The 16,941-nt window shown below is 40.2% G+C and overlaps 1 protein-coding gene across 5 annotated transcripts in view; it reads left to right on the forward strand.

Moving 5' to 3' along the window:
* LOC110086016 (neurabin-1) overlaps window positions 1-16,941 on the forward strand; it is an 85,042-nt gene that overhangs the window by 56,843 nt on the left and 11,258 nt on the right. Inside the window, exons 13-17 of one of the 5 annotated variants that reach the window (XR_012081122.2) lie at window positions 354-432; window positions 3,022-3,093; window positions 4,440-4,632; window positions 11,930-12,041; window positions 15,143-16,401. Coding sequence is in view for 3 of the 5 variants with exons in the window: in XM_072980125.2 (XP_072836226.2) it covers window positions 354-432; window positions 3,022-3,093; window positions 4,440-4,632; window positions 11,925-12,041; window positions 15,143-15,196 (515 nt within the window). In the remaining 2 variants the exon portion in view is untranslated. Of the gene's footprint in view, window positions 1-353; window positions 433-3,021; window positions 3,094-4,439; window positions 4,633-11,924; window positions 12,042-15,142; window positions 16,402-16,941 lie in introns of those variants that run through there. The other 4 variants (XM_072980125.2, XR_013545628.1, XM_020806682.3 and 1 more) reach the window with 4 other exon arrangements.

Consider the following 16,941-nt stretch of genomic DNA (forward strand, 5'->3'; position numbering starts at 1 on the left):
TCTGTTCATACAGGAGAGTGAATACATTGTTCCTTTCTTTTGGAATTACAAGCTGAAGCACACACACACACACACCATTTTGAGCACTTTTCTCCTGTTATAATAATATTGTAAAAAATTCTTTTATGAAATTTAATGTAATTGAAATGCAGAAAGATATTTTCATGTGCCTAAGACTTCAGCCATCTTATGTCATTCTGCTAATGCAAAAGAACAACTTATTTCGAAATGTGTGTCAGTTCCATTCATTTTCTATTATCTTTAATTATAAAGGATGCTTAGATTTATTTAAAAGTGGAAGCTTCATTCATGGCATGTACTGTACCTTGTATCAATATTTTTGTTTAACACAGATGACAAAAGGAACGAAGAAAAAACTGAATCAAGTGAAGGTTCTGCTGGAAAGTCCAAAAGACGTTTCCCAGATTTTGGGTAGGATTTCTTGAGTTTTAGAGAACATTACTGTTCTCATAGTTAACTAAACTGTATTTTATTGTATGGGTTATACCATTAGATTTCTTCAGTTGTCTTGAATGACAGAGGTATTTGGAATTTTCTTTTTGCTTTAAACTGTGTACTTGCATTTATGTTAGAAGGTGAATCTCGTTTAGGACAGGTTTTTCTACAATTAAGTTTCACACACTGAAATAAAAAATCAAATGTAGTCTGCCTCACTATGACAACACACCAAGGCTCCTAATGGAACTAGAAATATCTTTAAAGACTGAGAAAATTAATTGCCATTTTAAGATGGCAAGACTGCAGTTACAGTGGTGCCTCGCATAGCGACGTGCAGCAAAAATAGCTGCTAAGTGATTTCATCGCTATGCGATTTTAAAAAGCCCATGGAAATGCATTGAAAACCCTTCAGTGCGTTCCTATGGGCTTAAAACTAACCTTTAAGCGAAGATCCTCCATAGAGCCGCCATTTTTGGTGCCTCTTGTCGTAAAAGCGAGCTTCCTAAGAAACTGCTTTTACATGGAACAGAGAGGGGTCCAGGATGATCAGTTCCTACTCAGGTAAAACCGGGTCCTTTAATTTTACCCTAGGCAACTTTTTCAGCCTTTCTCCCAAGTCTGCTCCGATTTTTAAATAAAAAACTTCCAGTCATTCTAGAAGATTTACTCCTCTTTAACTTATATGTAGGACCCTAAATTGGTAGCATGCGCGTGGCCTGATTAAATAAATCAATTTTAAATTAGCCAATTAACTAGAGTAGCTTGACGGTCTATTCAAAAAGCCAACGTACAGACAAACAGCCTTTTTATATTTTATTAAAAAGAAAGATTAATTTGAAACACATTTAGATAAGCCAATCTTTACACAAATAATCATTTCCAAATTACCCCAGCCGATACCAACAAACATTTCCTCTATAAAAACGAAAATAACAACCAATCTAACTACATTTCTAAATAGAATTTTATCTTACGGTTAATTAGAAAAATAAGAGTCCTTTAGTAGTTTTTCCTCTGCTGAAATTCATGCCGCGTTCCGGCAGTCGTCCGGGCTGTGTCTCCGTCCATCTCCTCCTCCTTCTCTCTTCTCCCATCTTTCTTAAATTAACAAGTTATGTCCTTGTCCGTCGGAGTTGAGATAAGATAAGGGTCAGCTTGCTGTTCTTGATTTTTTTTTCTTTAGCTGGAGAAGAACTGACCTTGTACATTTTTTCTCTCTAATTAGCACCTGGACACAAGCGGATTTCTAGCTTTTTCATTGCTGCTCTGAAATAAATCCTATGATATACAACTCTATTCTATTTTCATAATCAAATTCATGACACCTCTAAAGCAAGGAATCCGTGCGAAAACACAATGGGCGGCCATTTTGTTTACCCGGCGGCCATTTTGAAACCGCGGATCAGCTGTTAAAAAATCATCGCTTTGCGATGATTGGTAAGCGAAACAGGGAACCGATCATCGCAAAGCAAAATTCCCCCATAGGGAATATCGCAAAGCGATCGCTTTTGCAATCATAAAAACGTTGTCGCTATGCGGTTTCATCGCTAAACGGAGCGCCCGTTAAGCGAGGCACCACTGTAGTTCTGTATTCAATAGCAAGTTCTCCCCTCCCCCCACACAAGTGAGACAAGTTCATTTTTTTACAGCAGTATGTACATATTTCTGTATAGAAAGTTGCCTGTGCCTCTCTCTTTCAGAGTGCACATCAGAATGAAGATAGATTTGCAGTTTGTAGTTAAAGTGTGATTCACGTGAACTAAGACTAGCATGTTTGAAGTTGGTCTTTTCTGCCTCTCTTATAAAATTTGCAACATGAACTCTGGGTTTAGAACAGCAGCTAACATTTGAACACAGAACAGGCCAAGGCATTGTTGAAAGGGATTGTTCAGGCAGTCATCCCTTGCCTTGCAGTGGCAACTCAGAAAGCATCTGTTGTCTCTTAATGCAAGCTATATTTTTAACTTCTTTATAAATACAGTTGTGCCCCGCTTGACGATTACCCCGTTTAACGATGAATCCGCTTCACAATGATCTTTGAATGGGTTTTTTTCGCTTAGTGATGATCGCTTCAGGAACCAATTTTTCGCTGAACAATGTTTTTTCAACACCTGATCAGCGGTTTTCAAAATGGCCGCTGGCTCTCAAAATGGTCCCCCGCTGTTCTTAGGAGGCACTTTTCACAAGACAGGCACCGGAAAATGGCTGCCCTATGGAGGATCTTCACTTTACGATGAGGTATTTTATCCATTAGAACGCATTAGCCAGTTTCTAATGCATTCTAAGGGGCTTTTTAATTTCGCTTGAGGATTTCGCTTATCAGCAATTTCAACGGCACGGATTATCCTCGTCAAGTGAGGCACCACTGTAACGTGTCATTTCTGTTTTGCTTAGCAAGTACATTTTTGTTGTTGAAAATTTTTCAGTGTGAAACACATTGAAATTGGTATTTTGACATTATAAGAGAAACTACTCTTTTATTTTATGGTATGCCATACATTTCTTAGTACTGACTAATTTCATTTTACAAAATGTTCAAATTAATTATTTTCTTAATTTCAGGGGCCTAAGAAAATCCGGTGGTAAAGGCAGGAAACAAGAGAAAGAAAACACAAGGGGTTCTCTGGATAGCCGGTATTTATAGATGTGTATTACATTTTGAACTGGGCATTTGAAATTGGGAAACTAGGCTGGAATGAAAATATTTTTTCTGAATTAATCATTCTTATTTTTGTTTGTCATATGTTGTTGAGTAATGTGTAGTCTTCAGTAAAAAAGGAAGCATTCAGATGCAACTAAGTGTGCTAGTAAAGTTTTCAGACCTAGCAACAACTTACTGAAAAAAATGACATACTTACACAGCTGCATCTGAAATTCCTTTAAAAATAACCTGTGCCGTACTTTTCTGTGTATAAGACGTCCCCGTGTATAAGACACCCCCCATTTTCTAACCCAAAATTTTAAACATTAGAAAGGAACACATATTTATTTAGTAATTAGGCAACATTTACATGCCAGTACTATGATATTATGCATCACCCTTACCAGTTACTGTCACACTGCCTGCATCGGTAATGGCTGAGCCAGAGTGCCCAAACTGCAAAACAAAAACAAAAAACAAACAAACAAAAAACAAAAAAACCCCAAAAAACAGACAAACAAAAAATGTGGGCAATGGCGGTGGAAGTGGAAGCCGAAGCAGAGAGGGGAATTGTGAGCACAAAGGTGCCTCCAGACCCCACTCCAGATCTGCCTCCAATCAAGCCCAACTGCACCACTGTGTATAGGAACACGGCTGGGTCAGCGCCCAGATCCTGGCCTACCACCCGTCAGGGCACTAGTATAGTATTGCGACTGCAGCTGCCTCCTCAGGTTCAGCTGCGGGAGTAGTGATCTGGCGACTTATGGCTCACACGCCCACAGAAAAAGCTGTGGCACATGTGCCATAGGTTCTCCATTGCTGGCCTACACATTCTCCTCAGCATCAGCTTGCATCATTTGCATAAGGCTTGTGATTGCCTCTGCACACAGAGACAATCGGCAGTTTCACTTATGACAGAAGGCAGATGGTTTGCAGAGACATATGGTAGGGAGTTTTGCAACCGCACATTTTTCTCCTTGGCTTACTTCCATGTACAAGGTGACCCTCAATTTTTACTCTTAATAATTTTAGGAAAAATATAGTCTTTTATGTGGAAAAATATGGTAAGCACAAAGTGTACTGTTGTGTATGTAATTGGAAAATATGTTAATCTTAAACAGTGGTTCTTAACCTTTGTTACTCGGATGCTTTTGAACTGCAACTCCCAGAAACCCCAGTCAGGACAGCTGGTGGTGAAGGCTTCTGGGAGTTGTAGTCCAAAACTCCTGAGTAACCCAAGGTTAAGAACCAGTGATCTTATATGCAATTTATTTAACATGTTGTAATTAGATGTGCAGTAGACTTTTGCAGGTCATTTATGAAAGTTACATTTTTCCAGAGGCTCCCGAGAACTCTTGGAAGATTCTGCCAACAACTTATCTGCATCAGATTCAGATTCACCTATTCCAACCTGTATGCCTTTCTCTTGGTTTGGAGATAGTCACAAAGAACACAGTTCTAGTAGTACCCTGAGCTATTCACAGGGTGGACATGACGTATTTGAACAGAGCCAAGAGAAGAACAGGAGCAAGGTAAATGTATCCTGCTCAGTGCTTTGCAGAATTATCAAACCTTCTAGTTAAGATTAATGTGATAGCTCCAAATGGTTTCCCCCACCCCCAGAATTCTTAACAATACAGTATCTGAAATATCTTTACTGGTGAAATAGGGGGAGTTTCAAGATTTCTTTTTTGAACCAAAAATAGATATAGTTGGAAGATCTTTTATTTAAAGTTTGGGCAGTCAAGAGGTGTCTTTTTAAACTATGTTTCTGTGTTGGGGGGGAACCCATTTTGACTACAGGTGGCACTGTGAAACCATTTCCTGCAGCCGTTAAAAGTCTGTTTCCTTCTTTGGGCCGGAAAATGAAGACAAGTCTATGTGCAGTCGTACAGTGTTGTAGTGTCTCCTTTCTACTTGTTTCTCAATAACTATTCATGCCTCTTTGAGCAGGTCACTCGATCATGTGAATGCTAAGACTACACCAAATGGCATATTGCATATCTACCATATTTTTTGCTCCATAAGATGCACCTGACTATAAAACGCACATAAGTTTTAGAAGAGGAAAACAGGAAAAAATAGTCCTCTGTACCAGGGGTGGGCAATTAAATAAATAAACAATGTAAGTCCCATGCTGGGACTGCAAAAGAAACTCACCAAAAAACAAAGCAACATAAAAACATACCCCCCCAGCCCAAACCTACCTCCCAAACCCACCCAGAACATTATTTTAAAAAGTAAAAAGCAGCACCTTATCGGTCCGAAGCCTCCTGGGGGTCCCCCCGCCACCATCGCTGCCTTCTCAAGCCTCTGGAGGCCTCGGAAGGCACTGCGGGGGTCCCCCCGGCCACCATAATCTTAATCTTAATTGCCACTGCTGAGGTCTTCTGGCCTCAGAGCCATGTATGTAGAAATGGAGACTGCATGCCCTTTGCCAAGGGCAGCCTGGATTTCCTTAGCCTGCCTTAAGGGAATCCAGGCTGCCCTTTGTAAAAATGCCACCTGCGGCTTCCCTACCCTAAATGAAGCTGCAGCCGCCATCTTTGCAAAGGGCAGGCAGTCTCCATTTCTACATACATGGCTCCGAGGCCAGAAGACCTCAGCAGCGGCAGTTAAGGTAGGACGGTGTCGGTGAGGGTGGGGTCAAAGGTGCAGTTTTACTCATGAGAAAGGGCTGGCAAGGGTGCAGGTTTACTCATGAGTAAGGGCTGTATATGGTGGGGGTCTACTCACATGTAAGCGCCGGAGAAGGCGTGGGTCTACTCGTAAGTGCGGCCGAACATCCTGAGTATGGCATGTAGGTCAGAGGAGCTCTGTGGACGGGGCGTGCAGCTGGAGGAGGAAGGAAAAGCGGCCGGGTACCTGGTGCTTTGTAAGCTGGGGATGCTTCCGTGGGTGTCGGTGAGGATGGGGTGGGGCCTTCTGAGGCCTCTGGAGGCCTGGGAAGGCACCAATGGGGCAGGGGGGCAGTATTCACTCCATAAGATGCACACACTTTCCCCTCCACTTTTTTGGGGAGGAAAAACTGCTCTTATGGAGTGAAAAATATGGTATGTGACCTACAGCGGCCATATTTAACCTGATCTAGCCTGTTGTAGTTTGGCCATGTAGTTGCACCCTTTGTCTCTTGTGGTTTTAAAAAAGGGATATATACCATCTTGTTATCTGTCATGAAGTTCCTTACACTTTATAGTAGCCCTGTGAATTAATAACCTCCAGAGAGTCCTGTCATTAAGAACTGTGTTCAAGTCTTGCAAACCGAAGGCTGTTGGTTTCTCTATTGAGTCAATCCATCTAATTTTCAGGATTCTCCTTTCCTACTACCTTCCATGTTTCCTAGCATTATTGTCTTTTTCAGTAAGACTTGTCTTCTCATGTTGTATCCAAATTAGAATAGCCTCAATTTAGTGATTTTATCTTCTAGTGAGAGTTCAGGCTTGATCTGATACATACTTGTCAACGGAAACTCAGCCATAAATAAATGTTAATAAGCTGCTTGTTTCTGGGTAGATATAGAAACTCAGACTGTGTTTTGGCTTTATGTGTCTTATGAGATGGCAAGATAAGGTGAATGTGATTGTAGTTCTGCCCATCCTGAACTTAGGCTGTAATTCTACACCCACTCTCCTTAGACTAAATGCTAAGTATAGAACTCAGTGGGACTTACTTCTGAATTTTCATTCATATTCAGCACTAGAATTGTATAGCCAATTAGAACAAAATGGGTTGGAAGCAGATAAAGCATTATGTGAATGGAAGGATTTGTTTCTATGGAAGGCACAGGATTCCAGCAGAGGAATGAGGGGGGCATCTTTGTTAGTTCCTCCCATATCGTCTCTCCTATTGCTTCAGGAGTGCTTCTCAGCTTAACAGGGCAGCATTTTGGGAGGCACATGTGACTATGGGAGGAAAGGGGTTGTAAAGACTGGCTTTGTCCACTTACTTGAAAGCAAGCAGAACTCTGCTCATCTGGATCCAACCCCCCCTCTCTCTCATGTTTGCTATTATCTGTGGTTTCCAGTATCTGCAGGGGCATGTAACCAATCCCCGGTGGATATGGGGGCCCTGTGGTTGGTTGGTTAAAAAGTGAACTATTTGTTTTGTCAATCTTGGTTATGATAAAGATAACGCCTAGTATCCTGGTCAGTGTTTAAATGCACAAATTTCATATATGGAAGCTTCTGCAGTGACCTGGTAAGATGGTCATGCACCTGATCACATGCAACCAGCCCCTCATTGGCTTGTCTTGGCAGCTCCTGCAGTTGGAGATCCATACTGTCCACCATAACCTATTCTTGTTTCTGCTTGAGATAGTCAAAGGATTTTGAGCAGTGCAGAGTATGTTTTTCAGTACTTTGGAAAGCTGCATGGGCAAAGGGGGAGAAACAAGTCATGTTGATAGCATGATCTGTGATTTGGTGCATTCCTTATAAGGAAATGTGCTGCTCCCCTTCACATCTGATCTGTGCCTAAATAAGAGGGTACATTTCAGTGCCTACCTACCCTTTGTCCCTTTGGAGACATTCTGACAAAATCCTTTGGGACTGATTTAGTTGTATATATTCAGATCTCTGAGAAAACCCCATTCCCATGAACAGGAAATGCAGAGGGCTGTAGCCTGTGGAGGGGCTGCACAAAGCCATCAATTACTTGTGTAATTTGTATTTCATCCAGCATTTCATTCCCCCCCCATATGTCTGATGAAGTGGACTTGTCCATGAAAGCTCATGTTAAAAATATAGTAGTTAGTCTGTAAAATGCCACATGTTTTTGTCTTTGTTTTGTTTTGTTTCTTTGGATTGTGCCTGATCAATTTTGGGGACGTGGTAGGTAAAGGTAAAGGACATTTTTTAGTCCAGTCATGTCTGACTCTAGGGCGCGGTGCTCATCCCCGTCTCCAAGTCCTAGAGCCAGCGTTTTGTCCGTAGACAGTTTCCGTGGTCATGTGGCCAGCGCGACTAGACACGGAACACTGTTACCTTCCCATTGTGGTGGTACTATTTATCTACTTGAATTTTTACATGCTTTTGAACTGCTAGGTTGGCAGGAGATGGGACAAGCAACGGGAGCTCACACTGTCGCGTGGATTCGATCTTATGACTGCTGGTCTTCTGACCTTGCAGCACAGAGGCTAAATATTCATACATGCAGGAGGATTTTACTTCTGCACACATACACGCTTGAAGCAAGATAGAAAGGCTAGTGATAGTAGTTGCAGCACCATACAAACTTGTAAAATAAAAATATGGTAGGGGAACAGTGAAAAAGAGCCTAGCAGATTTATTTTGACCTAGCCACTCAAAACCCATGCAAAAATAATTCATCTACAGTCACATATAATAGATCATAATCAAGTTTAGTAAAATTCTGCAATGCAAATCCTAGCTAGAAATGATGACAAGTCTTTCCTGTAACAGCTGCAAGAGGATATATAATGCCCAATGACTTCAGTCTGGGTCCTTCCTAGTGCCTTAAGGCTTAGAGGTTGGACTGCCCAGGAGGGGTCTTGTACATTATTGGAGCGGGTTGAGATACCACTTTCCTTCTCCTCTTCTGTGTGCAACCAGTAGGTATGTGATGGCCCCAGATAACCCAACCACTCTTGATTCAGTTTTCAGACATTTGTCTGAATATAGTGCATGCCCCTGGTGGTTGATTATGTTGGATTAAACGTGAGAGAGATGTTACATTTTATTAAATGCTAAGCTAACACTAAAAGAAGACAAACTTGTTTCTTTTGTATCATTTGTTTTTGGAGCGATTTTGTGCTCCGTTCAGCGATGTTCCCTATGGGGAAATTTCGCATAGCGATGTTCGGGACCTTGCCTCGCTTAGCGATGACAGTTTAGGTCCCCTGTTTCGCTTAGTGATGTTCCATTTTCGCTAATTTAAAAGTGTCTTAAAATCTTCAAAAACTGTTTTAAATGCTTGGAATAGTTAGTGCACCTTGTAAAACCTTTGCAAACTTAATTTGGCTTTGTTCTGAGTCTTCGTTAATTTTTGGTGAATTTATTTCTCCCCCATTGGAATGCATTGAACTGCAAAACGGACATCGCAAAACCATTGGAATGCATTGAATAGGCTTCAATGCATTCCAATGGGGGAAACATTGTTTCGCTTAGCGATGTTTCCTATGGCGATTTTCGCTTAAGGACGGTAATCCGTTCCCATTTCAATGCATTCCTATGGGAAATGGTGTTTCGCTTAGCGATGTTTTCCCATAGCGATGTTTTTTTGGGAACCAGTTAACATCGTTAAGCGAGGCACCACTGTACTTTATCTTTTTAACGTGATTGGTGAATTTCTCTTTCAGCAGTATTGCAAAAAGTACATTTTTGTACATTATTGTACAGATTTTTTTTATTATAATAGAAAACTACTACTATATGGTGTTTAGTGATCTAAAATATTTTAGGATTTTTTTTGAAGATTGTGTACAGTGTTTAAGTAGATAATGCCAACTGCAATTTCACATTGTAATATCTATTCCATGCAGTTAGATTTAATATTTGGCTATTTTTTCATCGTCTCAGTTTTTCAGAAACTGAAGAACAATAGGCGCATTTCGTTTTTAGATTGGACTGAAATGTTGAGCCATGTTGGCTAATACAGATCTAGGCACTGACCTTTACCCAAGGGTCACTACTAATTTAACTGGGTAAAGAGCACAGTTCCTGTTGCATTTGCACATTCTTTGCCTCCTTCCAAACCAACAGGATTACAGATGCTCTTGTATTTTAACTTTGTCCTTGATCATCTTTATACCATGATCCATTCATGGTTTCTTTCAAAAAGATTTAGTGTTGTGTGTCTTTGCATATTGTTTAATTTGCTCTTTTCATAGAATTTGCCTTCTGACAATTTACTTGAAACTCACCCTGTTTTCTCAGTTGAATGTCAGTACTACTTACTGGAGAGAGTAGCCTGATGAAAGTGTTAAAAGGCAAGGAAATTGTTAAAATAAAACTCAGTGATGGTGTCACATTGTCCGCATTTTTCACTGCACGAAACAGAATCACAGCATATACGAGACACGTGACTTGATGTATAAATGACATCATTAAATATATTCATCATCATCATCTTAGCATTGCAGAGCTGGAAGAGGCTCCACATTGATTAAAGACAGTGACCTGTTCTTGAAAACTTGTCTGATTTCAAATATTTAACCACAATTTTAAAAGAAAGTGAGCTTCGTGATAACTACAACTCCATGTTTAGTTATCATGGCCTTCTTTGCTAGTGGAGGAAACAAATTTAAAATAAGAAATAAATAATAATCAAGAATCTTGGTTTTGGAATTGGGCTAGCAAAAAGCTCTCAAGTTGATTCTTGAAATGAAACCAGCTTAAAATTAGGATAACATGGAAAAACTTCATGCTTATATTACCCTGAGTGATTCTGAATGATGCTGGTGCTGATATTAGTGGCTCTTCCAGACTGGAACTGGCTCTAGCAATTGTGCCTAGCCAGTTCTTGAAAGCTACTCATCCAGACATAGCCTGTGAGAGATGACAAGCAGCTGATTGAGTAGCAGATTGGGGAAGCCTATGCTGAATAGAGGAGATGCCACGAGACAAAAGGCAAAACAAAAAGTTCTTACAACATATGACGTTCATTGGTTCCTGTCTCTGCAATTTGAAGGCAGGGCTGGAATTTTTTTGGAGGCAGAGTGTAGGTTGTCCTCAAAAAGGGAGAGTCTATGTGGTAGTTCTCAGCCCCAGTCTTTCAGTCCAATTTGTAGTCAGAAAAACATAGCCAGAAGCATGAAAAGCTACTAGAAGAGCTACTAGCATGGCAAGAATTTGGTTGCAGTTACAGATATTTTGCGAATTTTGTGATAAACAATATTTCAGATGAAATGGAGGCTGAGATTAGAAGAAAACTAAATATTCTGAATTAGAGGAGAGATGCTCAACCTGCTGCTATGGAGCTATAGCATGTGATATTTAGCTACTCCCTGTACAGCCCCCAACACCATTGGAATTGTACTCACTCCTTATCACAGCCTAACAGTTACAACTCTGTGTGCTGAAAGTTATTGAAGGAAAGCAGGTGCACTTGTGCCTCAGTGACGACTAGATATGGGGTGGTATTCAAGACAAAATGGTCAATACTCTTCAATTAGATCTCCACAGATGACATATACATGCCAAGTACAAAGGTAAAGAGTAATTCCTAGCAACTCTCATGAAATATTTACAGCGTAAACATTAAATAGAGATCACTAGCATAATTTCCAAATCAGTAATTTGTTGCCAGAATGGAAAACTTCACAGCAAATGAGCAAAAATGCAATCAGCAGCCTGACTCCCTTCTGTCTTGCTTGAGTAGATATCTCTCCAGTGCCTTTCACTTGCAGCCACTTGCTTCTGAGAGATGGAGCATTGTCTCCATAACAAGCTAGAGGTGACATGTGAGGCTGCAACTCAGTGCAGAAGGAGAAGAGAGCATCAAAAATCGCCCTTCCTTGCATAATTGGAAGTGCCTGCAAGATGCTGCTGGTGGAATCTGGGATTTCAGTTTGCATTCAGAAGATCATGTTCCAGGCACATACTGGTCTTACAGAAAAATGTCTGTACTAACTCCGTGTGCTGGAAATGTTCTATTTCACTGAACCTTGAACTTTCTGAAAGTGTTCATACAGACCAGCTGAATACTTCTAAATTGCAAGGTAACAGTATAAATGGCTGTGCAAATAATGCTCAGATAATCAGATTTATTATTGAATGGTAAGGTACTTTGAAAAAATATTGTGTCTCCTTGTGATTGATTATTCCAAGGAGTAAGTTAACAAAACATTATTTTCACTTGTTTGCAGAGTAGAATTGTCATAGATGGTTCATACCATAGCCACCCAAGTTGTGATCTGTCAGGGTTAGTGACAGAGCCAAATCTTTCAGGGCGTTCACACACTTTAACCTTCTCTTCAAATGAGGTGAGTTTCAGTGTGTCTGTGTACTGTTGCTGTCACAATTCCAAGTCGTTATGCCATTTAGGTTTGTTTAAAATGAAATTAGTAGGTTGTTGGCCTTACACTTCAAATATTTTTCTAAGTTAATGTTAACATTAATATGCCATAAAAGGATGCATACATTAAATCATTATTGTATCCTTAATAAATTTTTGTTTGAAATGTTTTTGTGTATCATTTGACTCTTCTCACTAATTATATTATTCATTACTTTTGAAGATATTCTATAAATAAAGCTGGTTTTCAGTTCTGGCAAATGTTGTGACAAAATGGCAACATTGGTTAGATATTGAATATGAGCATATTTTAATAACATTTGTATTTTCAGATAAAGAGATAATTGATAATGAAGTAAAGGTTAAATATTTAGATGAAGATACAGTATTTTGTATTTTAGGTTGATTTACCTTTCTAATACTCTTTAGACAATGTCAGTCATTTACATAACTAGCAGTTTTATGTTTATTATACACAGGGCAGGGAGTCTGTGCAGTTAGTTGCTGAAATCCTATTGAGCGTATGTGTGTGGGCATAAATGGCAATGATGTCATCAGCCTGCAGTGTTGTTACTCCTCATCTTAATATAACTAAACTTTCTACCTTCCTCTCTAGGGATCCCCTTAACCTGAGAAGGTCTTTGGGATCCTCAGAATTAGTAGGGGAAGGAGGAGTCTTGGGTGCCACAAAATCACTGCTCCAATGTCACTGGCAGAATCGAGATGGCAAGGATTCACAGTTTTCCAATATTAGAGGCTTCCCTGTCTTGACCCTCATTTATTTTACTCTTTTACATACTCTTTCTTGAATAAAAACATTAATTTTTTGCCTTCTAGACTCTTCAGTTTCATCCCGTGTTCTAGTGCTTTTACTTACCTGTCCCCATTATCTATTTAGACAAGCACTGTTATTCTCCTCAAGGCATGTTTACTTGGCTGAGGAAATATTTGATAGCAGAATATTGTAACACCTAGTCCATTCATGACATTCAGTGACTCCCTCCCTGTAGTACACCAGTTTAGGTATACAGTGGTGCCTCACATAATGAGCGCTTCGTTTAACGACAAATCCGCATAGCGATGTTTTTTTGCGATCGTTTTTGCGATCACATTGCAATGTTTTAAATAGTAAAAAATCGCTTTGCGATTATCAGTAAGCTGTTCTGCTTACCGATTTTCGCATAGCTATGTTTTTAGAACAGCTGATCAGTGGCTCCAAAATGGCCGCCGGGTAAAAAAAATGCCTGCCCACTGTGTTTTCGCGCCTATTCCTCGCTTACAGCGAAAATGGCGGCCATATGGAGGATTTTCACGTAACTGTGAGTTTTTTGCCCATAGGAACGCTTTAAACGGGTTTTAATGCATTCCTATGGGCTTTTTTATTTTGCACAGCGACGAATCCACATAGCGACGATTTTTCTGGAACTGATTATCATCGCTATGCGGGGCACCACTGTATATTCGTACAAATACTCCCATCTCTACTAGAGACATACTGATAATACAGAGAAATTCCAACAAGCAGAGAATTGTATATGGGTCTAGGTCTCCTACTTCCTAAAGGAGATACATAAATGTTCATGGAAATCACATGAATACAAATATCCCCGAGCAGCTAGACTTAACGACGGTCTGGCCCCTGGGGCCGGACCGTCCACTCATGCATCTGGTGGCAGCCTCACTCTTCCTTCCAATTACTCATGAGCCCTGTTGTCTTCCCGCTCAGCTGGCCACTAGGCAGCCATGCAAGGAGACTCTTCCTCCCTCTGCCTGTCAGTAGTGACTAGCCAAGTGGGAAGAGAGCGGCGGTCCGGAAGTGATTGGAAGGATGAGGGAGGCCACCGCTAGATCTGTGAATTAAGTCCAGCTATGCAGGGATATTCGTATACGAATACCCACAGCTCTAGTCTCTAGTTCTATACTACTAAAGCTAGGAGTCCTGGTGTGCAGAGGTCACAGTACAGAATCCCTGTCTTTTCCAAATAAAACTTTTCTAAATAAAAATTTTTACAAATAAAACCTACAGATGGAGGCCTCATGAAAATGAGATAAGAATGAACATCTATGTTAGGTAACTTGTTTGTCATCTTCTCTCTTGGTGACAACTAGAAGATTCAGCATATATGAGCTTATCCTTCCTAATAATAAGTGTTATGAGTCATAAAGCCACTTTTGACTGAAGGTGACAATATGAATTAATGACTTTTGAACAACAGCCCTGTTTGGATCTTGCAAACTCAAGGCTGTGTCTTCATCTCATGTTCACACACACGTGGCGCTATTTTTGAGATTGATGCAAAAGCTTCAAATGGTGCAGAATGCGGCAGCCAGACTTCTCAGTGGGAGAAGCATATTTCCCCCACTCTGGCTGCCTTGCATTGGCTGCCGATTCGTTTCCACATTGATTTCAAAGTGTTAATGATGACATAAAGCCCTAAATGGTTTAGAACCTCGATATTAGCAAAACGCCTCCTCCTACCTATATCTACCTGAATCACTCATTCTAGCCAGGAAGGGCGGCTGAGGGGCCTGACGCTGAGGGAGGCCCGGAGAGAAAGAACAAGAAACCGGGCCTTCTCAGCAGTGGCCCCTCGCCTTTGGAACAATCTGCCCCCAGAGATCTGTCTGGCTCACTTGCTGGGTGTTTTTAAGAGCAAACGTAAGACCTGGCTCTTTAGGCAGGCTTTCCCTCCTGTCATCACAAATATTTTTCCCCATCTTGAACTATATTACTATTGTTGTTTTTTATTTTATTATATTGTTTTTATTTTATTTTTTATTGTTAGAGTAGACCAGTCTACATGGGCAGGGCATAAATTCAATAATTAAATAAATAAATAAATACTGCCTTCAACTTTTCCTAGCATTTTTGTCTTCTCCAGAAAATCTTATTTTCTCATAAAAGATGCAAAATAGTCTTAATGTAACCATTTTTGCTTCTAGTGAGAATTCAGGCTTGACATGATATAGAAGCTACTTATTTGTCTTTCTGATGAACGATGACATTCATAAGCTCTTATCCCATGCCACATTTTGAATGAACTGATTTATTTCTTTTCCCACTTTCAGAAGTGCATAATAGGGATGATCTTGGCCTTGGTCTCCAGCAGTGCATCCTTGTAGCTGAGGATCTTCTCTGGTTCCTTCATAGCTGGCATTCCAAGTCTTTGTCTTCTGATTTTTTAGGAACAGTCTCCACTTGGATTAATAATTGAACTAACATGTAGTCAATATGTTAACAATTTTGATCTGTCCATTGTCAACATTAAAGAATTCTTCTGTAGACATAGGTTTTTGTCTTAATGTTCAACTGTAATCCTGCTTTTGTACCCTTTCTTTAGTGTCACCAGTAGTTACCTCTAGCTGTTTCTGTTTTCTCACTTTAATGTGGTGTTACCTACATAGCTTAAATTGTGAGTTTTTCTTCTATCAATTTTCACTCTTCCTTCAGCTGAATCTAATTTAGTTTTCTGTACAGAAAACACAGTACACTGTATTTATCTACAAGTTTTTATTTATGAGTTTTAAATATTACTAAGCAAATTTTAGATGCTTGATTACTCTTGAACATTTGAATAGAACAATAACATGGGGGAAATTCCAAGGGGAAATTTAATTATTAAGCCATGCTGACAAAACAGAACCAAGAGAGGGCAATTTTGCCTTGTCCTATAGACCCCTGTACCCCCAGATTTGCTCCAGAGCGTTGGGGGCTTCAGAGGACATGGCTTTTTTAAACCAAGGATGTTATTTGATGGTTGGAAAGGCACATATCCGTGCTAGAAAGGATAGTTTCGCAGGAAGTGAAATGACCCTTAAAATGACCCTGTTTGGGTCTGTTTGGAAATAGCTTCAGCCTAGCTCCAAAAAGTAGTTGCCCTGCAGCTTGACCAAAAACGTCCACCTTGATCACAGAGCGAGTTTGGACTGGAACAGAATTCCTTGTAGTATGATCACTGGGAAGCAGATTGCATTGGACTGCTCTACAAGTGGTCCGAAATGTGATTTCACTGTGTGATCACACCCTGACAGGATAAGAACTACTGTATTATGTATTTAGGGTACTATTTATATTACATCCTTGAAACATTTCTGTTTATTTTGTGTTCATATAATTAGTGGCTCTTAAGTTTTGATTTCTACTGCTCTTTCAGGTGGTCCTGAAAGTAGAATGAAATGCTGAAGGGCTAAGGAGTAGACTGTTTACAATGTATGTGACATCCTGGTCTACTTTTACCTTTAATTTAACAAAAAAGACAGTGCCTCTTCAGCACCGCAAGCAACTTCAGTGGCAGCTTGAAAAAAATGTGTAGCTATGTGCACATTTTCTCACACATACACAAATAGTTTAATTTGTTTATGGTCACAGAGATTAATGCAGGAAATGATTTTTAAATTGGGAAAGACCCCGAGCTTTCTGCTGTGGTGAAAGTACACAGACTGGAATAGTGGTTTTTAGTCAGTTTATAAACTGCTGGTGGTCTGGAAATGAGATGACAATCTAAGGGGAAAAGGAATGCCACTCTTCCTTCAGGCAAGTTTCAGTAGTAATCAAGCCTTTTACTTTTAGTGAAATTGAAAGTTGCCGCAGAAGGAGCCTCCCTGAAGAATGTGAGGGCTGTAAACACATGCAGTTGTCCCCCTAGGCAGCAGCAGGGCCTTGTCAGCTGATCCTTCAACTCCAGAAGTACCATGGGATTGCTTCCCACACAAATGAAAGCATGCAACTGGATATGTAACCTATTGTTGATAGAACTTGTAAATCAGATTGTTTCGTATATTCTCACTAGTGTTAACATCAGTGGCATAACTCTTAGGAGGGAGTTGCCACAAGTCAGAGTAGGCATTTCTAAATGCACAGTCAGTCT

Source organism: Pogona vitticeps, chromosome 1 (genome assembly GCF_051106095.1).
Source record: "Pogona vitticeps strain Pit_001003342236 chromosome 1, PviZW2.1, whole genome shotgun sequence".
NCBI lineage: Eukaryota > Metazoa > Chordata > Lepidosauria > Squamata > Agamidae > Pogona > Pogona vitticeps.